Here is a 14,734-nt window from a genome sequence, read left to right as displayed (position 1 = left end):
CTCTATTCTCAGCCCCCTATTATTTCCAGTTGTGGCAAGTTCCTTATCTATAGAATGGGAACAATGGTATATAATTTTTTTTCTTTTTTTTGTAAATCAGCTGAAGGGTGTGCTTGGTGCATTGATATTGGCTTATACCTGTATTAATGTTGCCTGGGAAGTTTGTGTGCATATGAACTCTTTTTTTTAAAGATTTATTTCTTTTTATTTTATGCATCTGATTGTTTTGCTTGAGTGTATTTATGTTTTATGTATATATATATGGATGGTCTGGAGTAGGACCTAAAAAGGAATCATATACATTGGAACTGGGACTTGGAGATGCTTGATAGCTGCCATGTGGGTACAGGGAATCAAACCCTGATACTCTGGAAGAGAAGCCAGTGTTCTTAACTGCTAAGCCATCTCTCCAGACCCTACTGTAAAGCTTAAAGCCGGTGGTGGTGCACACCTTTAGTCCCAGCACTTGGGAGACAGCAGCAGATGGATCTCTGTGAGTTCGAGGCAAATCTGGTCTACAAGAGCATTCCAGGACAGCTAGGGCTGTCTCAAAAAAAAAAAAAAAAAGTGTGTGTTTCTCACTTACCAGTTTGTGGAAATTAAAGGACAACTTTGGAGAGTCAGTTCTCTTCTTCCCTGTTGGATTTTGGGATAGAACAAAGGCCATCAGGTTTGTACAGCAAGTGCCTTTAGCTGTTGGGCCCATATCACTAACCCTTCACATGAATTCAAAAGTGAATGAGTAATACAAAGCCAAAGAGTGCGGTAGTGGCACTGTGGGTGACTCCTTTCTTCTTTTAAATCCCTCCTGGGAACACAGGCAAATAAACAAAAGAAAAAGACGGGGGTCATGCTGCCTCGTGTTGTCCTGACTCCTCTGAAGGTAAACGGGGCCCACGTGGAATCTGCATCAGGTATGTGTAGCCTTAATAGTTGTGGTACTTTTTCCTAGGGTTCTGAAGACCAGGCTGGGTCAGCAGCTTTTGACTTAGCAGTATGATAGCAGTAGAGTTGTTGAGTCCATGAAAACCCAGGAAGGCAGTGTATTTATTATTGTGGTGAGGGCTTTGTGTTGGGTTCTTCCATACACCCTCCTCTCACCTCCAGGGTCAGCTCTGAACATCTGATGATGACTTTGCCAATGCTTTGTAATTTGGCATGAAAGCTGTGTTTTGGTGTTCTTTAGTGATACTTCAATGCCACGCCATGAGGTGGTAGTCTCTGCTAGCCAAGGACTGGGAGCCAGAGCATATCAGGGAGAGTTGGGAGAACTAAGCTTGTCTGATAGGTATAGTTTGTGATGCTTTTGACCAGTGGGATGCTGTGCCCTCAGGGTTCTCAAGCCGCCATGCCGATGGTGAGAGCGGCAGCCCCTCTAGCAGCAGTAGCAGCTCTCTGGCCTTGGGCAGCACTGCTATTCGAGGTCAGGCTGAGGTCACCCGGGATCCTTCCCCACTCCTGAGAGGCTTCCGAAAACCAGCTACAGGTGAGTGCGTTGCCATATGTTTCTCTGCCTTTAAGAGAGCCTCCTGCAGGCCTGAATGTAAAAAGATGCTATCTTCTTCTCCAGTTTCTCTTTCAGTTTAATTTTACTTCTTGGGTGACCCGCTGTTTTTTGTTTGGTGTTTTTCCTTATGTTTTGATTATTTCATGTGAGTAAACTCCTGTAGGCAGAAATAGTCACATAGCTTCTTGTCCGTCCCTGTGCTGTCTGGTCCATACCTGCTTCATAAGTGTTTGAATTGCTCTCTTCGTGTAGGATCCCCATGTCCATTTTTGCAGGGTGTAGCATCCTTCTCTGCTTATACTCGACATGCAGACAGACACTGTGTTATTTTAGCCTAGGCATTGTCTTGAGTGGGAACGTGTGTTGAATTTGGAGCATGCAAACAAACTCAGTATGGCCATCTGTAAGACTAGTATGCCATTTGCTATTTCAGGATTGGTTTTAAGAAACCCACCCTGCGCCGGGTGGTGGCGGCGCACACCTTTAATCCCAGCACTTGGAGGCAGAGGCAGGTGGATCTCTATGAGTTTGAGGCCAGCCTGATCTTCAGAGCTAGTTCCAGGACAGGCACCAAAGCTACAGAGAGAAACCCTGTCTCCGGGGTGAAAAAAATGAATGGATGGGTGGATGAAAGGGAGGAAGGAAGAAGAAAGGAAGGAGGAAAGAAAGAAATAAAGACCAACCCACCCTGCTATCTATGGTCATTTTGTAGTTGGGCTGTATGAAATCATTGTAAGAAGAATAGCTATGGATTCTGAAAGTTAGAATGTGTCATTCCTAAGTGGAAATGAGCCTTTACTCTCTTTGATTTTTCGAGACAGGGTTTCTCCGTAGCTTTTGGTTCCTGTCCTGGAACTAGCTCTTGTAGACCAGGCTGGCCTCGAACTCACAGAGATCCGCCTGCCTCTGCCTCCCGAGTGCTGGGATTAAAGGCGTGTGCCACCACCGCCCGGTGCCTTTACTCTCTTGATGCACTTGCATTTTAGCAGCAGTACGTAATCCAAGATCTCCAGGTCTCTTATATAGTGATTTTTTTTCAAATAAAAATAGTGTTTACATACTTCAAAGAAGTATGACCCTTCACTTGGCTTTTAATAACCCTTAGTACATGTCTGCCTGTAGAACATACCTCATTCACAAAGCCTTCTTTGTAGGTGTTTCTGTAGTATACTGACTAGATTTGCTTCTCCAGTTTGACTTTGTGAAGCTTGTTCTCCAACCCCTATCTGCTTTTCTTGGGGAAAGTGTCTTCCTTAGGCTTTGATCCTGGAGGAGGCAAGCCTGAGTAGTCTCAGGATTTTGATTTTGTTTATTTATTTTTTGTTTAAGCTGAAAATCTATACCCTTACTTCCAAAACTGCAGGTCAGATGAAGCGCAACAGAGGGGAAGAGGTAGATTTTGAGACACCTGGATCCATTCTTGTCAATACCAACCTCCGTGCTCTGATAAACTCTCGGACCTTCCATGCCCTGCCATCGCACTTCCAGCAGCAACTCCTCTTCCTTCTGCCTGAAGTAGACAGACAGGTGCCAGTGCACGGGTCCTCTTGGTCTCTGTCTAGGCGGGCTCCTGTTTTCTGCAGTTGCTTACTATTTTCATTTTGTCCCTTGCCCCCTAGGTGGGGACAGATGGCCTGTTGCGCCTCAGCAGCAGTGCACTCAATAACGAGTTTTTCACCCATGCAGCTCAGAGCTGGCGGGAGCGCCTTGCTGATGGTGAGTAGACTCCATCACACGTGGCTTCAGATGCCTGCTGTGTGTGGGATTTTGTAGCTCTGAGGTTAAGAATGTTGCCTGCCACCGGGTGGTGGCAGTGAACTCCATGAATCCCAGCATTTGGGAGGCAGAGGCAAGCAGATCTCTCAGTTCCAGGATAGGCAGGGCTACACAGGAAAACCTGTCTCAAAAAAAAAAAATGCTATTCCAACCCAGTTTCAATTCCCAGCACCTACATGGAAACTCAGAATTGTCTATTACTCTATTTCTTAGATCTTATGTCCTCTTCTGGCCTCCTCCTGAGGTACTAGGCATGTACACGGTGCGCGGATTTACATGCAGACAAAACAGCCATACGTATTACGCTAAACAACAATGTAAGCACTATTACTTCTTAGGCTTTTGCCTAAGATCCAAGTGCTAATTTTTATTACTCTTTTTTTCTCAAAGATTATTAATGTAAGGCAGGCTTTACTCACAGTACTAATAAATATGGTGTTATTAATAGGATACACTGCTCTGAAAACACAACATATTAGGGATATCCTTTCTACATGTTCTTTTTATCATTAATACTATCTATATGTATACCTTCTGGTAAATGGCATTATGTAGATGTGTGGAAGAAAGCACTCCAAGGTGACATACTCAATGCCACCATGCTCTCCTCTTGTCATAGTCACTTAGAGTACATGTTAGCGTCTCTTAATTTAGTTTTCTATGGTAGCTTCATGCTAAATGTGGGGGAGAAGATCCCAAAATTACCCCTGGGTTTTATTATTATTGAGAGTTTATGTGCAGAACTGGCATTTATTACAGCAAAATAATATAAAGAAAAATCAGCAATGGGAGAAGGCACACGGGTAAGATGCCAGGCATAGGTTTCAGAAGTCCTTTCTGCGGAGTCAAACAGGACAAATGAATATCTCAGTGTGAAAATGTCTACCAGGGAAGTTTGTTAAAGGCTTGGTACCCAGGATTTTTTTCTTTTAATGTATGTATGTTTGTGTATATGGATATGTGTGTATGAGTCCAGGTGCCTGCAGAGGCCAGAGGTGTTAGACCCCGGAGCTGGAGTGACTGGAGTTGGAATCATCTGATAGGAATTCTCAGAACCAAACTCTCAACCACTAAGCCCTGGCACACAGGATTTTATTGGGGTAATTCTGTTGGTAACCGTTGCTAGTCCTAAAAGGAAACCGTGCACTCATTTTTCACCATCTTCTTTATCAAGAGCTATTAATATAAGAGGAAAGCAGGTGTCATTAGCATGGATAGCTCTGTTGAGCAGCACAACTCATCAGTTAGGGTAGTAAGAGTACTTGAAATCCAGGTTCCCAGAAGCCACCAGATGGGCCGACTCAGAGTCAAGTAAGTATTCAGGTCTGCAGTGGTAACTTTTTCTATATAAGAAGAAAGAATGGAGCCAGATGATGTTGGTGCATACCTTTAATCCCAGCACTTGGGAAGCAGAGGCAAGCAGATCTCTGTGAGTTCGAGGCCAGCCTGGTCTAAGAGCTAACTCCAGGACAGGATCCAAAGCTACAGAGAAACCCTGTGTCGAAAAAAACAAAATAAATAAATAAATGAAGCAAGAATGGTTCTTTTGGGCTCAGATGTTAAGAGCACTGGCTGCTCTTCCAGAGGTTCTGAGTTCAGTTCCCAGCAACCACATACATGGTGGCTCACAACCATCTATAATGAGATGTGGTGCCCTCTTTCGTAGTGTCCAGGCAGAACACTCCACACATAATGAGAGAGAGAGAGAGAGAGAGAGATTTTTCTCATTTGTTTATTGTTTTGATCAGTGTCATGCTGTGAGAGGGCCACTGATAGATACAGGAGTTATGTTCCTTTTAAAGCTGCCTGGTAGGAGCTGGAGGAGGTGGGACCACTGGTAAGATACTTACCATGTAAGCATGGAGACCTGATTTTTGATTCTAGAACCAACTCCCCCTCCCCACACCAAAACAAAACAAAACAAAACTGTGTGGTAGCCTCTTGCCGCTCAGTGACAGTCATCAGTCCAGCACTGGGCAGGTGGAGATGTGCTTGCTAACCAAATAGCCTAACCTAAGTGGTTAATCCCAGGCCAATGGAAAACCTTATTTCAAACAAAATACCCTGTATTTGGGTAGAGATGACTCTGCAGTTAAGAATACACCCTGCTCTTCTGAGACTGCATTTGGTTTTGGACACCCATGTTCGATGTAGGGGCTCAGTAGGCATCTGCATGCACACATGGCACACACTCAGAGACATAGGAGTAGAAAGAAAGCTTTAAAACAAAGAAACCAACTTTGATACCTGCCAAGAATTTTCCTTTGCCCTCTACATGTTTGCATGGGCACATAGGTAGGTATACTTGTGCATGTACACGACACAAAAAACAACAAAATGTGGGACAGTCAACGTCACTTCCTTATCTAGGATCTCTGAGTCTGTACCCCCAAGACAGGCAGGGAAATTCTAATTTCTCTTTTAAGAAAGTAAGTTTCCAATTCACCAGCAGTAACAATCACAGGGAGAAAAACAAAAACAAAATGCTTGTTTTAGAACCAGAAGACTTGGATTTCTGTAGGACAGATATGTTAGTGTCCAGAATTTACTAACTGGAAGTCACTTTTCTCTTTAGGTGAATTTACTCACGAGATGCAAGTCAGGATAAGGCAGGAAATGGAAAAGGAGAAGAAGGTGGAACAGTGGAAGGAAAAGTTCTTTGAAGACTACTATGGACAGAAGTAAGGCGCTGAGTGCTAGGAGTTTTGGTCTGGGCATTTTGCGGGGACAGAGACAGTTGGCGTCCATATCTGCAGCTTCTGTAGGCATAGATTCAACAAACTAGTTGAGATTGTGTAAGGGGAAACTGCGACTTTTGAGAGTATGCATTAATCAGCACAGCTTAACAACTGCCATGTCAACAGTGAAACTGGGTCTGCAGATGATTAGGAGACGTAGGTACTCGAGGCTGAGATGGGCTTAACCCAAGTCAAGTGATCAAGGCAAGCCTGGACAATATAAAGTGAGTTCATTTTTTTAAAACCTATGATGGGAAGACAGAGTGGTTGTCTGGCATGTGGGAGGCCATGGATTGGATTCTTAGCATCACAAAACAAAAAAATTAAGTATCCAGGAGCACGCAAGTAGGTTATATTACAAATATGCTGTTTTGTCTAAGGGACTTAGACATTCTTGGATTTTGGCATCTGCAGGATGTCCTGGATACTAAGGAATGAAGGTAGTATTTACAAAAAAGCATGGAGGTGACTGTGGCTTGACTCATTTTTTTTTTAAATGCTATCCACGGTGAAGTTCTGGGATTAGTGCTGTGTGCCATGCAAATTTCTTTCATTCTAGCTAAGTTATCTGAGGTACATATTGTTCATAAAAACAAAGATATGCACTTTCTGGCCTATAATTGATGGTGTGAATTTGATTTGCAGATTGGGTTTGAGCAAAGAAGAATCACTGCAGCAAAAAGTGGGCCAGGAGGAGACCAAAACCAAGAGTGGATTGTGTGTCCCAAGAGAATCAGCACGGCCGCAGCGTGGGCAGCGTGGGCCCACTACACGTCAACGGGATGGGCACTTTAAGAAACGTTCTCGGCCCGATCTCCGAACCAGATCCAGAAGGAATCTGTACAAAAAACAGGAGCCAGAACAAGCAGGGGTTGCTAAGGATGCAAATTCTGCACCAGATGTCTTACTCTCCAAAGATGGGGATGCTAAGACTGACTCAAAAGGGATGAACAGTCCCCCTGGACCGGATGTGTCCTCCACAGTATCCAGACAGGAGGGTCCTAAGTGTCCCAGTGAACCTGTGACTTCCCGGATCCAAGCAGAAACAGACAGTTTAGCATGTACCTCTACATCTCCAGACAGAATCCCTAGCTTACCTCAGGACACTGTGGCTCAAGAGACAAAGGATCAGAAGAGGAAATCCTTTGAGCCGTCAGCCTCCACGTCCTTTCCCGAAAAGAAGCCCCGGCTTGAAGATCGTCAGTCCTTTCGTAACACAATTGAAAGTGTTCACACCGAAAAGCCACAGCCCACTAAAGAGGAGCCCAAAGTCCCGCCCATCCGGGTAAGAGAATTTGGTACCTAGAGTCCCAAGTGCCAGATTTCTTTTGAGGGTCATGAGATTGTGAAGCTTTTTATCAGGGGCAGGGAGAAGGGCAAGAGCAGAGGCCCTCAGGCCCTGGCATGAATTACATGGGGTACGGAACTTTCTGTGAGAAAGCTCTCCGGGACCGACTTAGGACGATGCATTTCTTTTCTTCACTTTGATTAAAATTATCTTGAGGTCCAAATCCTCTGAAGTTTTTACTGTTTTATTATGTGTCACAAGGCCTATTTAGAAATTAAATTTGAAAAGTGTGTTTACTGGCTCACCCATACAATCCCAGCACTTGGAAAGCGAAAGTAGGAGGATTGCTACCAGTTCAAAGCCAGCTTGGGTAAAACTTTGTATCAGTGAGTAAAGGAGCTTGCTGCCAAACCTGATGACCTAGATTTGGGACTCAGGGCAGAAGGAGAAAACTAACTCTACAAGTTGTCCACTGACCTCCACATGTGGTTGTGGCATGTATACTGCGTATGCGCAATTAATAAATGAAACAAATTTCGAAGGAGGGAGAAAGATGGGGAGATTTTAATGCGGCATAAATAGCTCTTTAGTAGAGCCTGCTCAGAATGAAGTGGTGTCATGGGTCGCCATTTGACTATGATTATTTTAATTTTTAGGAAACTGAGTTTTCTAGGCCATGACCTCTAAGATAACTTATGTTCCAGTTTTGCTATGTACTTCCTAGTTCATACCACCCTGTTAAAACTGCTATTTATGCTTCTTACAGATTCAACTTTCACGTATCAAACCACCCTGGGTGGCTAAAGGTCGGCCCACTTACCAGATATGCCCCCGGATCGTCCCCATCACGGAGTCCTCCTGCCGGGGTTGGACTGGTGCCAGGACCCTTGCAGACATTAAAGCCCGTGCTTTGCAGGCCCGAGGGGCGAGAGGCCACCACTGCCATCGAGAGGCGGCCACCACTGCCATCGGAGGGGGGGGTGGCCCGGGTGGAGGTAGCAGTGGGGCCATCGATGAGGGAGGTGGCAGAGGCGGCGGCAGTGGTGATGGTGGTGAGGCCTGTGACCACTCTGAGCCCAGGGGAGCCCCAAGCACCTCTGGAAAGGGTGCGCCAAATCTACAGCGAACACAACTACTGCCGCCTTGTCCTCTGAGTGAAGAGCACACTCCAGCTGAAGCTGTCATGCCCAGAGCCAGAGGAGAGAACTTGGCTTCTCTCAGAAAGGAGGAGTGCTGCCTGTTGCAGAGGGCCCCAGGTGTGCTTACAAGTGGGCTGGAAGATGCCTCCCAACCCCCTATTGCTCCCACTGGAGACCAGCCGTCCCAAGCTTTGCCACCACTGTCCTCCCAGACTCCAGTGGCTGAGAAGCTATCAGAGCAGCCTAAGTTGCTTCTAGATGGTAGAACTGAGTGCAAGTCTGGTACCCCTTCCTTGGAGAGGGGTAGTGAGGATGAAGGATGCGCTGTCCCCTCAGTGAATCCTGTGCAGTCTCTGGTGGGAGATGTAGGAGGAGGAAAGGATCAGGCCTTTGATGATATTCCCAGTGTGGAAGAGCTTGTAAATGTGACACCTGCTTTTATATCTGAATTGTCATTGGCTAAGTACCTAGAGGATAAACATGCTGATGATGAATTAGGACTTGGTGACACAGGCCCCCTCTTAAGGGAAAGTGATAAACAAGAATCTTTGAAAACTGAGGCTTTTACATCTGGCAGTGCTGCCTCCTGGGTACCCATTCTGTCAAATTATGATGTAGTGAAAGACTCTGAGTCAGAATCCAGAGAAAATGCACCATTTCTGGAGCCCCGGGATGGAGAAGAGTGGAAAAGAGCTGTTCCCCTCATTTCTGCCATGCCTGGGGAGTTGGCAGCTACAGAAAGTGTGCCCCACCCTGAGAGCTGCGCTTCACTCTGGACAGCACCTCCTCCAGGAACCGTGGCCAGTGCTCGCAGTGACAGTGAGCAAGTAGACCTTGAAAGGCTGGAGATGAATGGCATCTCTGCAACACCCAGTCCTCACAACGAGTCCACAGATACAGCCTCTGATTTGGAAGGCCACCTCACTGAGGACAGTGAGGTTGATCCAAGTGAAACCACAGTGGCAAAGGGGTTGTTGGTGGGCAGGAATGAAAAGCAGGATGGGGACTCATATGTCTCACTGTCCAAGGTGAGCAGTAACCTAAGTGTGCTTAGAAGGACAGAAGGGATAGCAGCTTCTCAGAGCTGGGTGTCTAGAGTATGTGCAGTCCCACACAAGATCTCAGAGTCCCTGCTGCTGTCCAGTACTGAGTGCCAGCCCAGGTTCATGTGCCCACCTAAGCCTGCTTCTTCAGTGGAGGTTACCAACCCTCTTGTGATGCACCTGCTGCATGGTAACTTACCTCTGGAAAAAGTTCTTCCTCCAGGTCATAGAGGCAGCAAGCCAGAATCCCCCCAGCTGCCACTTAGAGAGCAGAGCCAGGGTAGAGGTGCTGTACAAGATACTGGGGAAGACAATCACCTAGTTGCCAGAAGCAGCCCTGGTTCTGCACTGGCTTGGAAGGAGTCTCTTCTAGCCCAGTGCTATGCAGGTCTTGGAAGGGCAAAAGCCTCCCAGGCTCTTGGAATGCCCCAGAAGATTGCCAAAATGGTTCCAAGTTTAGACTCCCAGCATCCAGTGGCAGAACTGACACCCTCCTCTGGCAACCTGGAAGAAATAGATTCCAAAGATCATTTCTCTTCTTTCCGTTGTGAAGAGCAGAAAGAAGCCCATTCCCAGTCCCAAGGCAGTGATCCTGGTACTGCCCCAGGCCAGTGTCCCGGGAATCACACTACCTCCGAAGTGCCATGTTTCTCCTCTGCAAATGTGAGCCTCTCCTTTGGTCCTGAGCAGACAGATAGGACCCTGAGTAATCAGAACAATGCTGGTGGTCAAGAGAAGAAACTATTTGGTCCTAGGAATACATTTCCCACCCTTCAGTGCCCCAGGTCTGAGGAGCAGACACCACTACCTGCTGAGGTCCCTCCAGTTTTTCCCAGTAGGAAGATAGAACCAAGCAAAAACTCAGTATCTGGTGGCATACAGACTGCAAGGGAAGACTGGACGCCAAAGCCATCGCCTGATTCTCCTGGTGGCATCAAGACTGAGCAGATATTCTCAAGGGGTCCCCTTAAAGCAGATGCAGAGAATAGAAAAGCTGCAGGGTATAGTCCTCTGGAACTAGTGGGTCATTTGCAAGGGATGCCTTTTGTTGTAGACCTGCCTTTCTGGAAATTACCCAGAGAGCCAGGGAAAGGGCTAAGTCAGCCCCTGGAGCCTTCTTCCATCCCCTCCCAACTCAACATCAAGCAGGCTTTGTATGGGAAGTTCTCTAAACTCCAGCTGAGTCCCACCAGCTTTAATTACTCCTCCAGCTCTGCTACCTTTCCCAAAGGCCTTGCTGGCAGTGTGGTGCAGCTGAGCCACAAAGCCAGCTTTGGTGCAGGCCACACTGCATCACTCTCCCTGCAAATGTTCACTGACAGCAGTGCAGTGGAAAGCATATCTCTCCAGTGTGCATGCAGCCTGAAAGCCATGATCATGTGCCAAGGCTGTGGAGCATTCTGCCATGATGACTGCATTGGACCCTCAAAGCTCTGTGTATTGTGCCTTGTGGTGAGATAATAAATTATGGCCATTGGAAACATTGTACACTTAGTGTGTGTATTTTAATAATGGTTGATCTTAAATCTGTATACAGAATATCCTTGCTATAAAGAACTATCTCTAGGCAAGATAAGTCTTGCCTTCCCTTAAAATTTATAGTATTTGAGCGCTCTGTCACTTGACACCCTTCTAGTCTTGCTGGGAGGGTTTTCAAGGGGCCGGGTGGACTTGTGGTTGCCCACAACCAGCCAGCCTAACCCTCTTGGAGTCAGGCAGTGTAGTGTGGCAGGGCAACCTGTCTGACACCCAGATGGACTTGAAATTGAAGCAGGAAGGTTGGGTTCTCCATAGATGGAACTCACCTACCTGAACTGAGCAGGAATGTCAGTCTTCCACTGCCCCTCCCTGCCATCTTCTGCTACTTTGCTTGGGGAATTGATGGTTGCAGAAGCCACACAGGGTTAAAGTAACTTCCGTCATTGCCCACCAGGGGATCAAACACCTGCTGATCTTGATGTCATATTTCTGTCATTTGCCAGTTGATGGAGCCAAGTTGACCTTTGGTTCTGGTGCTTTACCCAGTTTGGAACTTTTATCTGTCTGTAACCCACGGATCCACAGATTCTTTTGGAAGCTTGAATAGCCCTTCTTGAACAATGGGGTATGGAAATAGGGCTGTCTGCTATGGAAATGCTATCTGTAGACCTCGAGAGTCAACTGTACAGATGTTTGCAGGGGACTCCTGCTTACTACCCACCCCGTCACATTTGACCGTGGGAGTGGGCACCCATGCACCTGTGTATGTGAAAGTCATTTTACATTTCCAAGCAGTCTTGTTTCTTATTTTTATATTTTTAACTCTATTCTTGGATGTATAAAGTGAACTTTTTGGCTTCTGTAAGTATGCTCTATGCACCTCTAATGTTTTACCTTGTATTTATATGTTGTACACAGTACCGGCCAATTCTGTAAATGGATGTATTGTACAGAGAACATGACCATCTCTTCCTTATTTTACGTCTTCAGCACCCTTGATTAAAATGGTGTTGTTTACTTCTGTGCACCAATTGTCAGAGCCACTGAGTGCTGTGCTGCTGTCTGATGTGAGAAGGAAGTTACTGACTTGTGACCTATGGTTGGCCCTGTGCCTTGTCACCTGTCACCAGGGAATCTCCCACAGCCTCCAGCGCCACAGACAGCTGCTCACACACCACTGAGCAGACATGTCTTGTTCCTTGTATCTATTCTCTTCCAGCCTTGAGTGGCTGCTCCGCTGCCATATATGACAAATCACCATCACCAGTGTTCAGTGCTTCTGGATTCATGGGTGAGTTCCTTGGGCGGCCCCCAGACAGGCCTTTTGGATCTGGCTCCAAGGTCGTCACCTGTCAAAGCAATATTGGGGATCGCTAGGCTCCTTTTGACTTACTTTTGACAGATTTCAGGGGAACAAAGCCATGCCTGCTGCCTGCCTCTCTCCTAACACGTTTCCATCAAGTAGAATTTGTCTGGCCTCATCCCAGTCCCTGCCGTTTCTTGTATCTTCACTTGAAAGTTGGGAGCCCTTGTTTAATTTAGCTGTCTCCTGTGTGAGTGCTACTGTATGAAGTATGAAAATTTGTGTGCCTTGAGCGAATTTCACTTTTCTCTGTAAGTTGCCCCTCCATTTCATCTGAGGTGACTGTCTTTTGGGGGAAGGGTGTCCATCAAGTGTGAGTGAGGAGCTGATAGTGATGGGATACAGATTCAGTATTGGCCGAGTTCATGTTGTGTGCTCATAAGTCTCTTCTACCAAAGACCAGGAGCAGGAGCCAAGCGTGTCCAGTCTTCTTCTAAGACCTTTGCCGTCTCAGAAGTGAAACTTGACAATGGTCTGGTCCATGGGACTGCTCAGAAAAGCGCTGCTCTTGTATGTCTCATTGGTATTGGAAAAAATAAACCTGTACAACCCGTACTTGTCTCCCTGTCCTCTGTGGCTGCCTGTTAGTATGGGGTGGTTTGGTAAAGTAAGAGCTGGACAGGGTCCTCTTGATGGATCCTTTGCACAATGAATTGGCAGCTCCACTGGTCTTTGATCTCTTGATTTGATGAGCATTTCCACTGGGTGTAGTAGAACCAGAAAGCTAATAGAAGTGATGGGAACTTTAAAGGGCTTACTTCCTCCTTCCAGGAACTCATTCAAACCACCTGCCTCAAATGGAGATCTCCATATGGGTTCCCATGATTGGTAACCTCCTGGCAGTGACTCGTCCTGACCTTGTCATAGTGTGAGACGATTCAGGGTCACTGCTGCTTGAGCAGCCTGAAGGATGCCCGGTGCTCCAGGAGTAACTACTTCAGGAGTGCCCAAGTGCACGATTTTATGATTGTATTCAAACATAACTAAGCAGAATTGAGGTGATGGGAGTGAGCCTAAGCATAATATCTGTGAATGGGAGAGTCATGGGCGCTTGAGCACAAGTTTTCTAGCTCCTGTTGAACATTTCTACTGTGTGATGTAAGCCCCTGCTGGTGAAGATTTATTCTCATGCCTCTGTGCATGCTACCATGTCTAGTCGTCCCTCATGTCTTCAGTTTAGACTCTGCTGGGGACAGATCGTGTCACTTGTATCATATATGAGGCAGAGGATGGGCTGTATCACGTAACACTCTGTGGGCTTGAACATAACATCGCACTTTACCTGCCACTGTCTTGCCCAAATGTGGGTGCTAGTTGTATCGACATGGAGTGATTAGCACGCTTGTCACCTGGGAGGTACTTAATGCCAAGCCAGGATTAACAGCTCCACAAACCTGAGAGTTGAAGTAGCTGCTATCACGCTTCACCATCGCCTCAGAGGGGGCTCAGGATCCAGGCCTGTGGGCTGTGCTGAGGTGGCAGTGCCAGGCAGCTTATGAGATGGCACCCAGTGTTCAGCCTCACTCTATAGCTGTCTGGTGCAGCGCTGAGATTGGACAACCAAGCTAAGGAAAGCACAAGGTATACATGATGTCTTTCTGGTCAGCTAACATGCTCTGGATGAACTAGAGCTTCTGCTGTGCAGTGGTGATGCAGGCCTTTGATTCCTATATTCAGGAGGCAGAAGTAGGCAGGTCTCTGTGTGTTTGAGGCCAGCCTGGTCTACAGAGTTCCAGGACAGCTAAGACTACACAGAGAAACCCTGCCATGAAAAAATAAAGAGAAAATAGAACCTCATTTGAAAGTGGTGAGTTCCCATACTGAATTTCCCTATGTTAGGGGACTGTTGGGAGCTGTAGAGAAGGTGGGGCTTGTAACCTCTCTACAGCTACTTTACACCCCAAAATGGGCAGCACTCACACTTGTCTCCATTTTACATTGATCTGGCGTACTACTGTTGGGGTGTTGTCTTGCCTCAGTAGATGGGTGTTTGTTCTGGGCACACTCCTGGGGAGTGCTCCTGCCGCACTCTAAATGCACACAACCTGCCTCTGTGTAATAGCTCCTGGATGCTAAGCCTAATTAGACTGAATTCATAAAAGGGATAGCAGGAGATAGACCTTCGCAAAGACTGAAAGATTTTCTAAGTACTGTGCTCACCCATGTGTTTTTGCTTTTGTTTTTATTGTGTTTGGGGGGTGTTTTGGGCTTTTTAAGATAAGGTCTCAAATAGAGGCCTTCTGTATTGCCTGGAATTCACTGTTTAGACCAGGATAGCTGTCAGCTAAGATCCCTCTGCCTGCCTCTGCCTCCTGAGTGCTAGGATTAAAGGCATGTACCACCCAGTGGTATTATATTTTTCACAGGATCTCCTATCCCAGGCTTGGTCCTGCCTCTACTT

The 14,734-nt window shown here is 46.5% G+C and overlaps 1 protein-coding gene across 3 annotated transcripts in view; it reads left to right on the top strand.

The window, feature by feature from the left end:
* Asxl1 (ASXL transcriptional regulator 1) overlaps positions 1–12,880 on the top strand; it is a 71,608-nt gene extending 58,728 nt beyond the window's left edge. For all 3 annotated transcript variants that reach the window (XM_041670331.1, XM_041670330.1, XM_041670333.1), the window contains exons 7-13: positions 821–914; positions 1,334–1,486; positions 2,871–3,034; positions 3,127–3,223; positions 5,859–5,964; positions 6,667–7,306; positions 8,076–12,880. In XM_041670331.1, coding sequence (XP_041526265.1) covers positions 821–914; positions 1,334–1,486; positions 2,871–3,034; positions 3,127–3,223; positions 5,859–5,964; positions 6,667–7,306; positions 8,076–10,952 — 4,131 coding nt within the window. In that variant the 3' untranslated portion in view covers positions 10,953–12,880. The remainder of the gene's footprint in view (positions 1–820; positions 915–1,333; positions 1,487–2,870; positions 3,035–3,126; positions 3,224–5,858; positions 5,965–6,666; positions 7,307–8,075) is intronic.
* The last annotated feature ends 1,854 nt before the right edge of the window (positions 12,881–14,734 follow it).

The sequence above is a fragment of the Microtus oregoni genome, unplaced genomic scaffold, assembly GCF_018167655.1.
Source record: "Microtus oregoni isolate MIOR12 unplaced genomic scaffold, Mior012 000020F_ref0000438, whole genome shotgun sequence".
In the NCBI taxonomy this organism is placed as follows: domain Eukaryota; kingdom Metazoa; phylum Chordata; class Mammalia; order Rodentia; family Cricetidae; genus Microtus; species Microtus oregoni.
The sequence above is the reverse complement of the archived record's forward strand: the minus strand, read 5'-3'. Positions and strand labels throughout refer to the sequence as shown.